Below are 17930 nucleotides of genomic sequence, written 5' to 3'. Positions count from 1 at the left end.
CCCTGCGGAGTGGAGCTCGCACCCGCACGCAACTGCTCAATCTTCTCGCGCCGTTTTTCATTCCGTCTCGAATTTATATAAACGTTATCGTGAAATTATACCGGCGCTTTATTGTGTCCCAAACAAATGCGCGCTGTTCTTTGTAATCAAGTACACAATTAGTTGTTAAGTTGGCGATAACATTATGGCAGTACTCCGGCGGCAGACAAACGGCGCGCTCCACTGCGCGCTGATACCGACTCCGCGGTACTACCTGCACGGTACACAATCTGCTAAATTATATCACTCACGAGCCCCGGTACTCCTCCGCGGGTGTACTCATACACAATCTTTAAGTGTTCTATGTGTTGTTTTGTTAAAAGGAAATTAATGAGTAACTCTCTATTTACATAAATTTTTTAAGTAAAAATCTTGAGTTAGTTGGCAATTTGGTACTTAGGATAAATTCTTTAGTACAACACACAACACAGATAATCGCAATTCTGTGATATTTAAAATTTGAGAACAGTAACGCAATTACAATTAAAACTTATGTAATAATGAACGTAATATTTGTTCAAGATTATTGTACGAGAGCTCTCACAAGATCTATTATAAGTTTTGAAATAATTAATTGCACTGTAAGAGATATTTTCCCTGAAGAGGCGAGTCGTCGTAATAATACTTTAATGGAGGACTATAAGTAAGTGAAGCCACAATGTGATCCGCTCGAGTCACTCTGTGTGGGCCAGTACTTAACATTATTAATTCTTTATCCTATCAAGCATAACAGTCCCTTTCAGAATAGTATCTTTGTAAAGTATTGAGAGGAAATCTTTATAAAAAGTATCCGATGATTAAATTGATAACGTGGTGTTTTTGTGAAGAGATTGGCCCAAACAAGTCTTATCTGACAAAGCCTTTTCGGGCTCGTACGAGCGCGGCCCGGCTTAGAACCCTTTCACTAGGAGATCAATGCGCACACGTTGCCGGCACAAGGCATGGGAGACTGGCGTACCTAGCAACACTTACACTACTCATAGGATAATTATTAGGTGAACTACTAAACGAATGTATAAGTCATATTCCATTGTGTAGATAATTAACTTGACCACACTGTCGGGTGTTCTTATAGCACGAGTGTCGCTACACCTATCTGATACGGTAGCCTCAAATAAAATTCGGATAAAGTGAAGATGTAAGTTTTAATGTACCCTGTGACCAACCCCGTATGATTTATAGCCCCCTAAGTGGTTGTACTCACTTTGCTCTATTATCATAAGTCCAGCGGATGCTCAATTGTTTGTATCATCCGGTGCGGAGGTGGGGTGTTAAGGTTCAAGTTGAGCCGTCCGTTTATTTTATCAACAGTAAAGAAAGATAGCTAACAATTCTTCAAAATCCATTGATAACTGTACGCTCTCAATAAAGTTTACAAGTAACAAACCTGATGAACCTGGACTGTACGTTGAAGGTACCAAACCAAAACTAACATAAAATGTGAGAGTAAAATAACCGTGTAACATCATACATTCAAAATGAATCATCAAAAATATGAGCGCGCGGCGGGCGGCGGCGGCGGGCAGTACGCAACTGTTAGCATTACGGTCGGAACAGTAAGTGCAACTAATTTGTTCCAAACTTTGTTCCAAACTGTTCTGCGAATGAATATATTTCCAGTTTCTGTTTTATTTACACTAATCGTGTTTGTGCCTACGTGTGTACACTGTGGCAACATTTCTATAGTTTAAGAACAATATGGACGTTGTCCGCGTGCTGCACTGCTGCCCAGATTGATATTACACATATAAACTTTAATTGAAAATGGTTTGGCTTTAAAACTATATATAAAAACTCTGTGTTCGGCTTCAGATTTCGGTGTAAACAGTAGAATTTCCTGATGAATTGGTATCATGATGATATTGATCATCTCTCATACAGAGAGCTTCATCATGCACCGATATAGCATTCATCTGCTGGGTAAATATCCGTGTCGATGATCGTCCCGGGCCGGGCCGGGGCGGCCGGACGGCCGGTAAATCGCTTTAAATATCCATTACTCACGGACATGCATTTTATAACGGCTCGGCATAAAAAATGTTATTGACGTCATAAAGCGATAGTCAATATTGAGTCCGGTGTCCGGCCCCGGCCCGGACTGTGCCGATTTATCGCCGTCTCGTCAATCCGTGCTCGACTTTAGTTGGCATAAAGTCGCGCTTTTCTTTTTATGTGTAGTGTCGCAGCGGCTCGTTGTTTGTCGAGTACACTGTGGTGACTGTGGCCGGCGTGCCGCGTGTCGGTGTGTCGGTGTGACCACATCTAATATTGACGTGTGTGCACACTTCTTGTTGCTCACGTAGTTTGTGCTTTTTTGTTACGTGTAACTAACGAAAATGGCCCACAATCATTAAACTCGCATACTAGAGTACATACCCATAATAGACAAGAAATTCTTTCCATAGGTTTAGATTTTACTCTACAAATATGTTTGTGTATTTTGCTGTAGAAACAAGTTTTGAAATCTTGCATTACTGAAGAAGCTAACGGAATATTCTTAGAAGCGTTATTTCAACGCAAATTGAGTTTATTTCGTCGGAGGCATAAAGCGAGTATGTGCCGTAGTTAGCATAATGTAGTCAAAGAGTGTAGTCGCCTAGTCGCCGGAGTACGGAGTGCAGCACGAGGAGCATGCCATGCGAGGTCCCGGCAACTACACGACGTGACTATGTAGACGTTGCTCTTTGAGGAACTTTCTTTTTTACACTACCACATGTCTTATGGGTACGTTAACGAGTATATCACACACAGATTGGTAACAGCAACTTGTGGATCACACGAATAGATTTTCATTTGACAATTTTTAACCTAAACCCAAGGATTGATGAAATTTTATGTTAAAAGAATAAGATGACGTGGATTTATTTTCAAATAATTTCAAATTGGCATATAAACTCAATTACATACTGTACAATATTATAATCAAATGTCACTAGAAGCTTCCAAACTAGGCGTGTACACTGTACAGGAGTCGATTCCCGGCGGGTCATGTTCCCCGTGTGATTGATTCCTGTTCAGTAACGGTCCATGTATTTGATGTACTCCACAAATCCCTCAGTTATGGCCTCCCTTTGTAATTAACTTGTCGTCTGTCGGACCGCCGCCGTGCACGGAATCGAATCGACGACAAACTGAGCGTGTGACATAGCTACAGGTCTACTTGTTGATGAATAGAGCTCCTGTATAGTCAGTGTAAGTAAAATGACGCTGGGATGTATCGAATAAATAGCCAAAGAGTGACAAGGAACCCTTTACACGACTAATTGAATTCAAAAACCAAATTAACATCGGATATAACAATGAAAATTGTTACAAATGAAGCAAAATACACGCTCGTAATAATGAGCTGCCGATCCATTTCCAATTACCCCTGGATCAACAGCGGCAGCGGGCACATTTCAATATGTGCACAAATATCTGGCACAGAAAGCGTTTCAATTACCTATCAAAACTGAGCGCCTGGTACCTCCGCGGGCTCTTTCTAATTACCGACGCCGGTTTATTATAACAATGTGGAATTTTAAGAAGATTGGAATACTCTATTGATAGTAGATCTACGTTTTATTTCTTAGAAAATTAGGAAACCAGAGCAATTTAATATAAAACTTGATGGTAATTGGTAATGCCTATATTGATCTTATATTGTTTAACGATTACGAATCAAATGAAGACCGCGTCCTAATTAGCAGCCCGCAAACAAACCGACAATTGCTGAGCTCGCTGTACATTGTATCAGAATTACAAAAACATCCATAAATGAACGATTAATAAACTGAACACGAAGGAAACACACGACACTGTAATGGCTACAACTTGTATAATTTTGACTTAGTTCCTAATTGCTCTGTCTGAATGCTAACAACGTATGAAGGAACGATAGAACAATAAAAAAACATCGTTCCACGTCTGTACACTCGCTTGAAAGAGTGTAATTTAATATTAGAACATTCAAGTTAAATTGGACTTTATGCTGCCGAAATAAGGGCGTTACGTGGTGTATTAGATTATTTTTTGTAACAGTCTCGCCAGTTAAGTAATATAATATCCGAGTGACGTTTTCCATTTGTATGCAAATGCAGGCGGCGAGCAGGCGACGAGCGCGCGACGACGACGCTGCGACAACGACGCGAAATGGATACGTCTTAAGTAATGGCTTTATTAAAATTGTTCTTATTCATATTTGTTTGTTTTGTGAGCACCACGCCGGGGCTCAGGTTCTACTTCGTAGGAAATAATTTTATATTGCGATACAAAAAGTAAGGTTCGATCTAGAGTTGTTTCTCACATAGTGTTTAGTATTCTATCGAAGCAGAACTTTTTTTTGTACTTGAATGGTTATTTGCAATTCGAAAGGTAATTTAGAACTTGCTATAATAGTATAGGAAAATGGAACTAACTATCCGACTTCACCTCAAATCAATAAAGCTGACGAAAATAATATCCTGAGTAGAGATAATATAACACAAATATGATAGTGGATGGAGGTGCAGCGTGAATTGAATCCCGGCCCGCGCTGGGAGTAAACAAGAATTGATCGCGTCATTTATAACGCGCGATTTAGATAGCCGAGCGACGCGCGACCATTACTCAATGCATAGCACACACACGTAAGTAATACAACTCCAAGAAATACTGGGATATTATTTTTAGTGTATTGAATGCTTTTATACTTTTAAGAGCTGTGGGAGAAAGGAATAGTATTTACGGTATTAGCTGTACATAAAATATTTTGTAGATTTTATAATTGCTTTATTTCAAGGATGCTAATTGAAAATCAAACGACTATTCTAAATTTCCACTGATTTGTAGTGCTTCAAGTGATACAAGAAAGGTTCATATTCTAAATGTGTATGTGCAGTTGAACTACTGCGCACAATGTCCTAGTGTGCGCCTCCTTAGCAGGCCGTCAAACGTCTTCCCTCAATTGTTTTTTTTTCATTGGTCTATAGTGTCGCGTGATGTGCTGCGATCTCGGGCTGATCGCTTGGTGACGTCACTTTTTGCGTGTCGTTCACTGGCCGCGGTTTTTCAGCTGGACTCTGAAATAAATGATGTGATTTGAAGCGATTTCTGCGGCGTCACGATAAATCGAGCCACAGTCTTTAGACGACAACTTTCAAGTGAATATTATAAAAAATGGTTTTACGATAATGAACCTTACTGCTCCCTTCTTTAGCTAAAATTGGCTAATCGCCAAGTGGGACGATGCAAGGAATCTCGAATTAATGTCAGGACAAAAGTTAGTATTTGCAATTAAAAGTACAGGCTGGAATGCGGTCAGGCCACCCCTGTGTGTACAACGTAAATCGAAACAGTCACTTTGCAACATTTTGGAATTTTAGTAATTACCAGAAGGACCTTTAATTGAGTAAAATACAAGAAGGATTTCAATTTAAATGCCATCCATGATACCTCTTGCAGAATATCTCAAGTATCAATATGAGGCAGGAGAGCACGGCAAAGGAGGCCAGCATCAGGAAGGCGGGGGCGGCCTGCCCCAGCGCCAGCGGCCGCGGCTGCGCGCCCGAGCAGGCGGGCATGGTGCCCGCGAACCGGGCGCGGATGGCCTTCACATGTCCGCGCTCCAAGAGGCGGAGGAGACTGGAAACATGTATGTTTGTAAACACTTACGGTAATACTATGTAACCTCTGCATCTAATTCAATTAAAAACACTATCGACCGATACCGATGTGGTATTGATGGTCTAATTGTTAAGCTTCTGTGGGACGTCTAATAGTTTGGAATTCTGCATTTTATTATTTAGTAAAATCCTCATATCAAATATTGCTAGTAGTCAAGTCTATCAAAACGCAGTTTATCGAGATTAGTCATCAGTACCAACATCAAACTTAGCCGGCAAATGTAAAAAGTACCAAAAACATATTAATATATAACCAGATCCAATTTTTACGTGTGTATTAACGTAGTAGGGAAGTAGTCGGGAGCTACACCCTTGTTATCCTCGCGTAATCCCCGAGAGGTTCGACAGAAGGTATTGTTATTTACCCCTCAGTGGTGACGTCATTGTCGCAACACTGTCGCTTCACCTGCCGATTGATACGGAACAATTCATCAACAAACAAATGTTGTTCAATACACACATTGTTTGGGAAGAATGGGTAATCTGGAAATCTATACTGATAGTATAAAGGCCAAAGAATTTGTTTGACTGGATCCAAAAGTTATCGTATTTGAATATAATACGTGTTGCATATTTATCGTTACCAGCAACCATATTAAATTTTCAACAGTTGACAAAATTAACGTTACCTGACGTTTATCGCAGCAATTATGCGATATTATTCGTATCTGACATTTATGTAACTGAAAATTGATTATGCATTAATTTATAATCGCAATATATAGAACACAGTATTTTAAATGGTTAAATATAATTTTAATAAGTAGGCCATTCTAGGCCATCCATGATAAATCAGATGCGCTGAAAACAATTAAATAGTTTGTAGTGATACCTCCAATCAAAGAATTCTTTATAGGGACTCCTCTTCTGCGCCATGATGTAGACGTGAGCCGGCAGCATCATCTGCAGAGCCCCGAGGTTGCATAGCTCCTTGTCCTCATACGTTTTGGAGATCACCTGACTTGCAGTGTAGGGTTCAGTGTGGAACGCGTATTCTGAAATCATTACGGCAACACGGAGTTTGTAAAGGAAAATCATCAATGAGAATTTAAGCCAGTGTCATTTAGTCCGTGTGCAATTTAGTCTTAGTGTTAAAGAACAGAAGAGAACAGAGAAAGTGTTTCCCACATACTGCCACTCCGTAAGAGTTCAACGCCCTTGTTCACAGTCTGCAAAACTGAAACTGTACGCTTCGCTTTTGTGACTTTCTTGTCTCTCAACTCATCTTCTTTTACATTCTTGAAGCCGCTGTAGTAGAAGAAGCCGGGATTCTGGAAGAGAATTCAAAAATAGAAAGAGTTTTGTTACTTGATCACACCAGAACGCAGTTGGACATAAAGCATAGACATAGGTATGAAGTGGTCCGGAGCTGCGGACTACCTAGCAGGTTTACCGGAGCTCCGGCTCGAAAAGCAGGAGAAGGAACGGGGTGGCTTTTAGTCAGTAAGAGTCTGACACTCCCTCTCGCCTCGCCCAAGGCGGGAGAAGTCATTGGATGATTTTCCCCCTCTAAAAAAAAAACAATGTGTATGAAGGGGTATACTACGTCTAAAAGTCTGATATTGAGTACTTACATCAAGCCACCCCCTAGTATACCCGATATCTTCAAAGACCAGCTCGAAGTCGCTGTTGATGAGGCCGTCGAGGTTGGCGATGGAAGGTGCCGCGGCGTTCAGCAGCCAGGACACCACGCTGCTGGTGTAGTAGTTGTACAGCAGCATGCTGGTTAGACCTATCACTAGCAGAGTCAGTCTGCGACCTGAGGGAATTACATTTTGTGGTTAATGTCACCAATACTTACGCCTTTGTCCCATTTAGATAAAGTACTACCATGATCTTTCTGTACTTTTTAGGTATCATCTTGTTCATGAATTGATCTCGTTAGCCTGGATTTTTTAAATAAGCGTTGCCCCACATTAGGATTTTCTCCTGTGTCATTTACAAACATACAAGTTCACATACACATCACACCCAGACACGAAACAACAATTTGTGAATCGTTGCGCGGCAGTCAGTTGCCCAGCCACGGCACCAATCGTGTATTTTTTCCTAGTTTTTTATATTATTATCAATTTTATTACAGAACGATAAAGTCTCTATTAAAGCTCGATTGGAGTACATTGACTTGATGGAATCTATACAATTTCACCAATCTTACCTTGACTTGATAATGTCTGCTCCAACAGCTGAACTCCGTCTTCATAACCTGAGCACATAATGATCGCCATTAGAATCATTAAGTAACGTCGCGCGAACAAATTATCATGTACAACTTCAAAGCACGCCGTAATGAAAACACGCGAGTGTTTGCGGTTACATACACAATCATTTATCTTAATTTAAACGTTGCCATGCCAATTCTGAGACATAAACAGGGATTAGAGGGCTTAATAATATCACGGTTGTTTGTTAGAAAAAGGGTAGAGGGCTGTTTACCTTGTGTACTGTACTTGTGTATTATTAAAGTCATTAAAATTGGGGAGAGTCTAAACCTAAAATAACACACAGTACCAGGCTTCATGCTCATTTCTGTGTAAACACCCATCAAACAGGATTATGAACTCTATCAATTTTTTATTCAAACTAGATCTAATCTAATTCTGTTTGGTGACATTGTACCTTGTTGGCAAACTGCAGCGAATACGCTGAAGAAAGCGTACAACCCTGGCTTGGGCCTGTCCTCCATGCGAGCCGCGGCCGCCAGGACCAGCGTGCAGGCGATGCCAGCGAAGAAGGCACAGCACCAGACTCCGTGGGACAGCGGAGTTAGGAACCTGTTCTCATACTGGCCTACACCTTTCTCCGGGATCAGGTAGTAGAATTTGGTCCTAGGTAATTATAGCAATTATAAAATTGGTCTAATTTTAAGAAATGCTATTATTTCTTAAATGAAGCTTGAGACAAATATACTTACTGAAGATTGGTGGTCGGTGGATGGTAAATGTCGACCCAATTGAGCCATTTGGGAAATATCCTGGCGCAGGTACTGGACAGGTCCTGCTCCTCCCAGAATAGAGTGTTGGTGACAGCCTGGACATACAAATTAAAATTGTTATTGTATAATCTAAGTACATGCTTATTGTATGAGTAAATGAGAGTCTATATTACCATTGTAGAATTTCTCTCCGGAGACCCAATCCATCTGCCTGCGATACTGTAGTTAAATCTGGAGAAAGGGTGGAGAATAAATTATCAAATATTGAAGTGTGCTTCTAGATGTGAATCCTTTTTTACAAAACAGTTGAAGTAAAAAATCACAGATAAATAGGAGTTGGTATATTTACCTGAAATTATGACGTTCCTTAATAGTGTTGAGCATCTGCGAGGTGATCTTGGTCATGGCGGCCACTCCCGCAGTGTACGCCATCTCCGACAGCATCTCCGGGTAGAACACCTTCGGCTGGTCCACGATCTGGACAGACGGTATAAAGGTACAATTGTTTCAAAGTTTCCATATAAAACATAAATTGGATTTGCACACGGGAGCCAGTTGCCCAGCCACCGCACCAACCGTGCAGTCAAATTGAAAGTACTGACCACAGAAATAGCTCTCAGCGTCAAATTATGAAAATCCCAGCGATTGTAATACTTGTAGCCCTTCAGTACAATGTGTAGTCCTGAAACAAATTAAATTAATAAACAAATAATTGTTTGTGTCGGTACAAATTAAGTGCAAAATGTTTCAACTATTATTTAATCCCGAATCACAAAATATATTTGTTATTTTTAATTACGCACTCGCCGTGTAATTAGCTTTGTTGTTTTTCATGATAAATCAATGTTTCCTTTATCCTGAAAATAGTGGTTAATAAATCGTGATTTAATCAGTTTAATAAATATTTAACTGCTATACATATGTTCAAATTAAAATACTTAATAATGCAAATTAAATGATCTACCACGATCTGGTTGCCAAGTTCCAAGTAGAGCTGTTTCCAAGCCGTTTCCTTGTATTCTGCCAAAGTTGTAAACGTCTATGATCGTGAAGGAATCACCTAAAAAAAAATCATTGCAAGAAACCATTAAAGAAATAACATGTTATTTATTTAGTATCAACGTTGAGACCGTTACCCCCATTAGCGACGACGGCGACATCTGCGTTGACACTCAAGTTAAGCCACTGGAATGTCTGCATGACGTATTCTGTGCAGTTATCATCTTCAATGTCGGTCAGCACGAGCCAGGGGTGCACGGCGTCAAACAATTTACTGACGGAAGCCTGGTGAGAATAAAGTGTATTTTTGTTTGTAGGGCAATTAAAGAAAATGTGTTTTATTATGAGAAACGGAATCTGTTATTTTGTTTAGAAATAGAAAGTCTACTCTCCTCTTTCATTCGTGTTACCTGGTGTAGCAATGCCTGCGTCTGACTGCAATGTCCATCGACCAGGACTCCAACAGACGCGGTGGTCTGATGTCCAACCCTCGCCACATCTACATTGTCACCTCCATCGATACGCCTCACAGACACTCGGACATTCTCTCCTGTTAACTTGTGTACCAGGATGTTGTTATCTGTAAGTGGTATCATTGGCAAAGAAAAAGATTTTTTGAATACTGGAATATTAGGACTGTATAAGTATAGCAATATATAATTGGTATCCATTTCAGAATTGAATTTGTCTCCAGTATAGCTCTTACGTCTGTTTTATATTAATTAACTTTAAAAAATAAAACGCCTTGCTATGCTCTGAATGACTTTTTTGAGACGGACTTCTAATAAAATCTTTTCATAGCATATGAATTAATACACTTACAATAACGACTTTCACAGGTAAAGTAGCAGACATATCTCAAATCTTTATACAATACATAGTCGGTGACCAAATTAACTACATCCAAGTTAAAACCGAATGCAGTTAAGAAAAGACAGCACAGCACGCTGAGTAGGATCATGTCGCCAATTGTCGGATCTACAGTGTAGTGTAGTGTAGTGTAGTGTAGTGGCAGCAGTCAGATGTGCATCATTCGACAGTATCGAGGATCGCGTTTCCGTAATAGCTTGCAATTCCAGCTGTCCGTCAAATGCAACGTCACTTCGACTTGATGCTAACTGACGTTGATGGCTGATGGCGAGGCCAGCTCCACATGCAACGCATCGCATTTGCGAAATGTATCCTTAATGGAAATATTTGTTGTGTGTTTCTGGTAGATATTATTACTATTTCTATTATGATTGGTGCATTAATATTTTTGATCGACAGCATTGTGTATACATAGAGATAATTAGGTTATTTTAGCTGGTTTGTGCAATACAGTGTTAAATCAAATATTTTTGGTGAGTTACCCACATTATCAGCATTTATTCACTTATTTGTAAGTAAGCATGCTGTAATCAGATAGTAAACGTGGAACATCGAAAAAGTAAAATGAAACAAACAGCGCGTGTGCTCCTGTTCCTCAATAATTATTGCAGCACGTATCAACATTCTTGCAGGCTGAGCGCACTGACGATGCTCTCGTATTCCGCTGACGTAACGTGATCGAGGCTTCAGCAATCATCATGACCTGACCATAATATTAAACAGTACTTAATTATTTAACTGTGATAATGTAACCTGAACAATTTCTTTTGTCAGTTTTACTATTTTTCTAAACCCAAGCATTTATTAGCCCCATGTTTAAAGAGATGGGACTGGAGCGTCTTGTAATGTACTGAGCGTAAATTTGCGCTCCATGTTTGCAAGCCCTGAATGTGTATTATTGTTAAATTTAGAAAAACCCAATAATAATGTAGATACTCCAAGATGCAGTAGAAATGAAAATAATATATTTACCAAGGAAGAAGAAAAGTTAACAATACTGTGTTTTAAACCGCACACAATCCACGCGGTGACTTTAAACCGTTTCATTTCACAAGATTACGTAAAATTCTTACACGCGCTTGTGAAGCACTCTAATTAAGTCTGGAGACATTTATGTGGGCACAGCTCAGTCGTGACACAGTATTGTCTGTGCTTATCTCCAAATTATTAGCACAATCTGACCTCTGCTCAGGTGGGCGACGGTTGCGGGTCATTCGGCCAAAGCCGGGATCTACCGGAGTTAAGGATGTATTACGTGTTGATATCTACGGGCCCCGCGTTAACAACTTCTTGTGCTTGATTACAATACATTTTATGCTTTCTATAATTCTCCTAATATCTAATTTGCTTGTAGTGCAAAAAATTGTTTGAAATTATTCTATGTTCGCTCGCTAGAAGTCGGTTTATTACAGGTCTATTCGTTTTATCGTTATCATCGATTTATTGTAAGCGTGTGATGAACAGGGGTTGGTTTTATTCGTGTATAAATATTGAATCCGTTTTATTCCCGACTACTCGATATGATCCTTAATAAATTTGCGATGAAAATCATGGCTCCGTCCACCAGTATATGGGCCGTACATTGTGCAAACGGCCGTACCCGATGTTATTATAGAATTCAGTTTGCGGAACAGTTGCGATTATACAAATTGCCTCAATTACGGCGTCGTATGAATATTTAACCCCTTGACCTTTTAACCCTCGCCAGGTAATGGCATGTACGGTGCTTTCATCTTTTTATGTGTATTGATAGCGGAGTTAAACAATCCTTTAGAGCCGGCGATATCACTTGAATTATAATTACTGTTGTTGGTAACTCTTATGTTATGTCTCGCAGTATGTTGGCAGTACCTCGGCTGGTTAAGTTCGACTAATATTATTGTTACAAAAACTATAAAGGGGAAATAAAATGATAATGAGCCATAATTATATGCGGCATCCCTGTAATGTTTCAGGCCGCGGATCAACCGGGGAGTTCTTCGTTTGTGAATAATTCAATAAAAGTTAAAATTGTATCCATTTTTGTTGGAGTGAGCTTCTAAGAGTGTCTTGTTAACTGGCTTACTTAGGCCATTACTAGGGAATTATTGAAAGAAATTGTTCCCCCCGGGACAAAGTGATCTGACACGGAAAAGTAGCTCTAAGAGTATACTGGCTCAATAAAAATAATGGCGGGTTTCCCTTATCAACAGGGTTTGACTTTGGAGAAAAATGGTTTGGCTTTTTATGGTTTCTGTCCTAATAATGTACCCCGTGTTGCTCCATTAGCTACTAATTAGGAGCGAACGTATCTTTGGAGTTGGGCCGCGCTTTAAAATTCATCTTAAGGGTTTTGTTCTTAATTCAAAGTTACCATGGACAGGGTTGTAAGGCGGCGAGCTGCACCGTGATACAATGTAAATATTACATTAACGTGGACGGCGCGAGTTTACTAAATGTGTTGCAGTGACATAACAATTCATTATTTTGAAGAATTTATACATGAATGAGCATCTATTGTGGTTCTTGTGGCACTATTATGACACCATAATAGATACTTAACACTCACACTTTTATCTGTTATCAATGATCAGTGGCTATTAATTGATTTCATTTGTTCCTGTTTATATTGTAATTTACTACTGTAATACACAGTCATATTATATTGTGATAAGTATTTTTCAAATTAAAATAATTATTATTTTATATCAGAAAGCATTAACCATTTCTTAAAGGTTTGAACCATTCATTCGTCATTAGATAATTTATAGCACTAGGACAGAATATTTCTCAGAAAGTATACATTTGTTAGTAAATACTCGTGTAAACCGGAGTACGAGTAGAGTGTGTTAACAAAGTGGTGTTAGTGTGTTAGTGTGTGGGGTACAAAAAGCCGGAATATCGTTACACACGATGTTTGGCCGGCGGCCGGCGGCCCCGACACGGTGCACCGCGGCACCGCGGCCCCGCTCGGTAGCCTATTGCTAACATTGTTGCCTGCTCTCACACCGGATTGCACTACGACTTGCGAGACAAATTGCATATTTAGAAAATGCACTTTCGCTTTTGAAATAATGAAATGTAGCAATGTTTTAGAGAATATCTAATTTGAATATTTTTTGTTTCAGGCGTGGGTCATTCGCTTCAGCAGTCCCATTAGATCGCTGAATTTACCTAAGTTATAATTAGTCACACTTGGTTACACTAAGTCTAAGAGACGTGTTGGGACAAGGAGCAATAAGTAACATATTTTGTTAGTAAATACATACAGGAACGTGTATCGACATATTTACATCTGAAACCTTATTTATGTATTACCAACAAAAACAGAATTATAGTGGAATTATGAATACCTGAGACGTTTTTAAATAAATATTGAGTTAATTAAATTCAGACAAAGGGCTGTGGAGCGAAGTACACAACTGAGAGCATTAAAATTCATGGACCAATTTATAACACTTAGATATTAAAACAGTTAGATATTAACACGTTGTGTGAACCGAATGTAGGTTTCTTATTCATATTACTTTATTACCCGACTGCGCCAGAAGGAGGGTTATGTTTTTCGAGAGTATGTATGTATGTATGTATGTATGTATGTATAATTGTTTGGCACGCTCTGCAGCCTAAACGGCTTGATGGATTTTGACTTGTTAGGTGTCGTTAGATTCGTATTTACTGTGAGAGTGACACTGGATATATCAAAATGTAATAAAAAACAAAATGGCGGATTTTTGGCGCCAAATTCGAATATTGCTCACTCTCTAGCCTAAACGGCTTGATGGATTTTAGCTTGAGAGGTGTCGTTAGATTCGTATTTACTATGAGAGTGACACTAAATATAAAAATAATAAAACTAAAAGGAAATAAAATAAAAAAGGTAATTTAAAAAACTAAAAAACCCGACTGCGTTTCTTTATAACATGAAAATGAAAAAAAAAACCCTAAAACAAGAATACAAGAAAAATTTAAGCAGTCGGGACCCATTCTAAATATTATGAATTATGGCTTTCTAGAATGGGTCCCGACTGCTTAAATTTTTCTTGTATTCTTGTTTTAGGGTTTTTTTTTTCATTTTCATGTTATAAAGAAACGCAGTCGGGTTTTTTAGTTTTTTTATATTCGAGGTTAGGTTGTTTGTACGATTAGCAGTATTTAAGCTATTTCACTTCATTACGTTAAGGAATTTATGTTGTGGGTGCGATTACAGAACATCTTATGTCACATTACGTAGAATATTTATTTATTGAAATAGGAATTTATATTCCAAAGTTTTTAGTGGTTCGGTGTGACACGCATCCATCATAACAGGCGAAATCAAAAGACTGGTTGCGCGCGCGCTCGCGGCGAGGAGACAATATAAATGCTAATGTGAGGGGGACGCCGGGTGTGCAGGGGAGGGGGGAGTGTTGCAGGGCCTAGCACAACACTAACGAAGTTTTTTAATGACTTTGTTTGTGGCATTAACACGAATTACCGCTAGATACAACTTGTTGTTTAACCACAGCGACCTCTGTGTAGCGAGTTATTGGAACCTGTGGGCGGATTGTTGCTTCTAATGTTGTGTACGTTAGACTAAAGCCAACGTAACACAAAGTATATTATCAAGGTAAATAAGCTTACTGATCACAAACATCTTCGGAATGTAAATATTAGAAAAACATTGCGGGAATATTTTCAGCCGATAGTAGCTACTTACCGACTTACTTAAACTTAATAATGAACTTTATAATTTTACTTAGTTTACTTTCATAAGTTCCACTTGTTTTCATTAAGGTCGGGGCAAAATAAGAGTTTTGTAAAGTGCTTTAAGTAGATCCCTGAAGTTGTGACAAGTCGTTCATTTATTCTGGTTAGTAATGATTTGTCTGCGATGGAGTCTGGGTAATGTTCGCGACTGTCAGTGCAACATATTTGACTGCTAAGTTATTGAACCCAAGATTAGGAATTGCAGCCAGTGGCACCCAGTGTATGATATGTCTTTTGTAGAGTGAAAACCACAAGTTAACCCACTTAACAATATTTATATTATTATCTATGCATTGTCTGAAATAAATGTGTAACTGAAATATGAAATACATCATAATAATATATGTGTAGATATTTCGAGGAAAAAGCGGGGATTTCCCTCATCAAAGTCGTTTTATTTGCGTTCAGACGGAGCTCGGAGACAGTTCACAGTCCACACAGATCCTCGCATTACAGTACGCATTCAAAGCGAAGCTAAATGCATTCGCGGACATCCCTGCCAGGGCTGGCACGCATTGTAAACAGCTCAAGTAAATAGCGGGTGCCGTATTAAGGGTGCCTCCGTAAATAGAGCCCCTTTTTATAAAAATGCTTCGAATGGACGCTGCCTTTTGCAGGCGCTTCATCTCGAGTGCATGCGATGTTACATAGTGTATGTATGTATGTATGTATGTATGTATGTACTGTGGACTTCACGTCTCTTATGTGCCGAACTATGAATGTTTCACGTACACGGTTGCTTCTTATGATTTTGTTCAGAACATGTCTTGGTTTAAAATAATATGTTGCACTATAAATTGCTTCTACTTGAAGACGTAGTGATGTGATGTTACAGATACATTGTTATTTGTCTAAGGATAACTTAACTGTTGTTGTATGCTACTTTTTTAACTTAAACTACTAATGGAATAATATCATGACATACGATAATCCATTAGCCACAGCAGCACTGAGTTAGTAACCACGTTTACTAAGTCTGCGCTGCTATCAATCACATTTGTATGTATTCTCTTATTTCGTCTCATCACCGTGTCTTTACGCTTGTACTGTTTATATCCCGTCATTTCCAGGAACTAGCTAGTTCAGCTCTAAACATAGTATTGTCTGTCAGGCCTGCAGTAGTTGCGATATCTAAACAAAGCACAGCCTACTTCATGAAATATTAATACCGGCCAGAGGCGAGCGCTCATATTTCAGCCGAGTGCCGCCACCGACCCGCCGATGATCTTCGAATTACCTTTATGGGAATTAACCGACGAATTAGTCGGGGATTGCTTTAGATTATGTGTTGAATTTACTAGTAGAGCCTGTAGAGCTCATGCATAAAGGCAAATTTTAGATACGGCTTCTGTTGTGTAATATCTATATTTGTATAAAAATATCACATTACATCAAAACATTCTACGATTTACGAAATATAAAACGTCGACTCGTGCAAACCCAACAAAGAAATAATATATTTACGAAATAAACACAGCAGATAACATAATTGCTTAACACGCTGAATAAAACCGAATTTTTGCGCCATCAATGTGGGAGACGGAGACGACACTAAATCAAATAATCTTCAGCTGACAGGGAGTGCTCACACGGAATCCCACGATAATACGCTCAACCTTTGAGAAAAATATTATTCGATAATTCGGTAGGAATAGCAGAAAAAGTGTGGAACAATAAACAGGCTGTATTCAAATGAGACGCCCCTGAGGACGGGCGGGCCGCGCGGCGGGCGGCAGCGGCGGCGGCGGGCGGGAGCGGCGGGCGGCGCGAAAACAATGATAATATTACAAACTTATTTAGAACGGGGCCACAACGTGTGGGTACGAGCGATTCTTGTCGCAGCACTTTATTTTATAAACTTCATATCAATTTACATTAGTTATAAGTAGGTACTGATTAGTCCAGCAGTTGCAAATCTATGTCAATTACATGGATGTTCACAATCGTAAAGCGAGGCCAATAATATCTACTCTCACTCATTACATCACACATCATATAGGTACAGTTATTTTTGTAAATGAAGTGTAGAAAAAAATGAAATTTATTAGATATTGCTTTTCAAAATAATACACACTATGGGTTTCAAATATTTAGGTAAATGTTCAAGTGTAAAATAGTGAAACTTTTAAATGACAAATCCAGGAGTATTGTAGTTTTCCCAGGGATTATTTATAATAAACAGGCAATTTAACATGGCCGGGTAATAAATCGTATCCTCTCCATTTGTTACAATAATACTAATTATAATTCGGGCGAAGTTATGGCGGCACAATGTCCCGCGCACCGCTCATTACGGCGCGCGGCGGCCATTACGATTTGTAGTATTAAACTGCTCTAATTGATACCGTGTGCTGGTCCGACGTAATTACACATTTATAAAACGTTTATATCAACACTTTTATTGCATTTCTCTTGCACTGATCGTTTATTGTATTTTACAACCTCTTAAGTACATATTTGAAATAATATTTCGTTTCTGATCTGAAATTAAAAATTAAAGTCGTTCTACACCAACGCTGCTTAAAGATTTAATGTAGCATTATCATAAAATATACAGTAAGATAAAATATTTAACTAACGAATAAAAAGTTAAAATGGCTCAAAGAAAACTCAAAACAAATATGTACTCGGTAGCATTTCCTCCACATACACACACACATACACACACAGGTACATGTATATGTATGTAATATCGCTTACATGAAGCGAGCTCGCCC

The 17930-nt window shown here is 39.0% G+C and overlaps 2 protein-coding genes across 2 annotated transcripts in view; one reads left to right on the top strand and one right to left on the bottom strand.

Moving 5' to 3' along the window:
- The window catches only part of LOC118261778 (protein vestigial), a 337798-nt gene that overhangs the window by 146391 nt on the left and 173477 nt on the right, over nt 1-17930 (top strand). The gene's annotated exons all lie outside the window — the stretch shown is intronic.
- LOC118282436 (ionotropic receptor 75a) lies at nt 4825-10576 on the bottom strand. Its single transcript, XM_035603512.2, has 15 exons — nt 10438-10576; nt 10026-10195; nt 9753-9900; nt 9581-9676; nt 9219-9298; nt 8966-9093; nt 8790-8847; nt 8596-8711; nt 8301-8509; nt 7840-7887; nt 7256-7440; nt 6814-6952; nt 6514-6676; nt 5452-5640; nt 4825-5078 (listed from the first exon to the last, which is right to left on the bottom strand). The coding sequence occupies exons 1-15, from the start codon at nt 10574-10576 to the stop codon at nt 5051-5053; spliced, it is 1896 nt and encodes a 631-aa protein (XP_035459405.2). The 3' UTR covers nt 4825-5050.

Source organism: Spodoptera frugiperda, chromosome 20, assembly GCF_023101765.2.
Source record: "Spodoptera frugiperda isolate SF20-4 chromosome 20, AGI-APGP_CSIRO_Sfru_2.0, whole genome shotgun sequence".
Lineage (NCBI taxonomy): Eukaryota > Metazoa > Arthropoda > Insecta > Lepidoptera > Noctuidae > Spodoptera > Spodoptera frugiperda.
The sequence above is the reverse complement of the archived record's forward strand: the minus strand, read 5'-3'. Positions and strand labels throughout refer to the sequence as shown.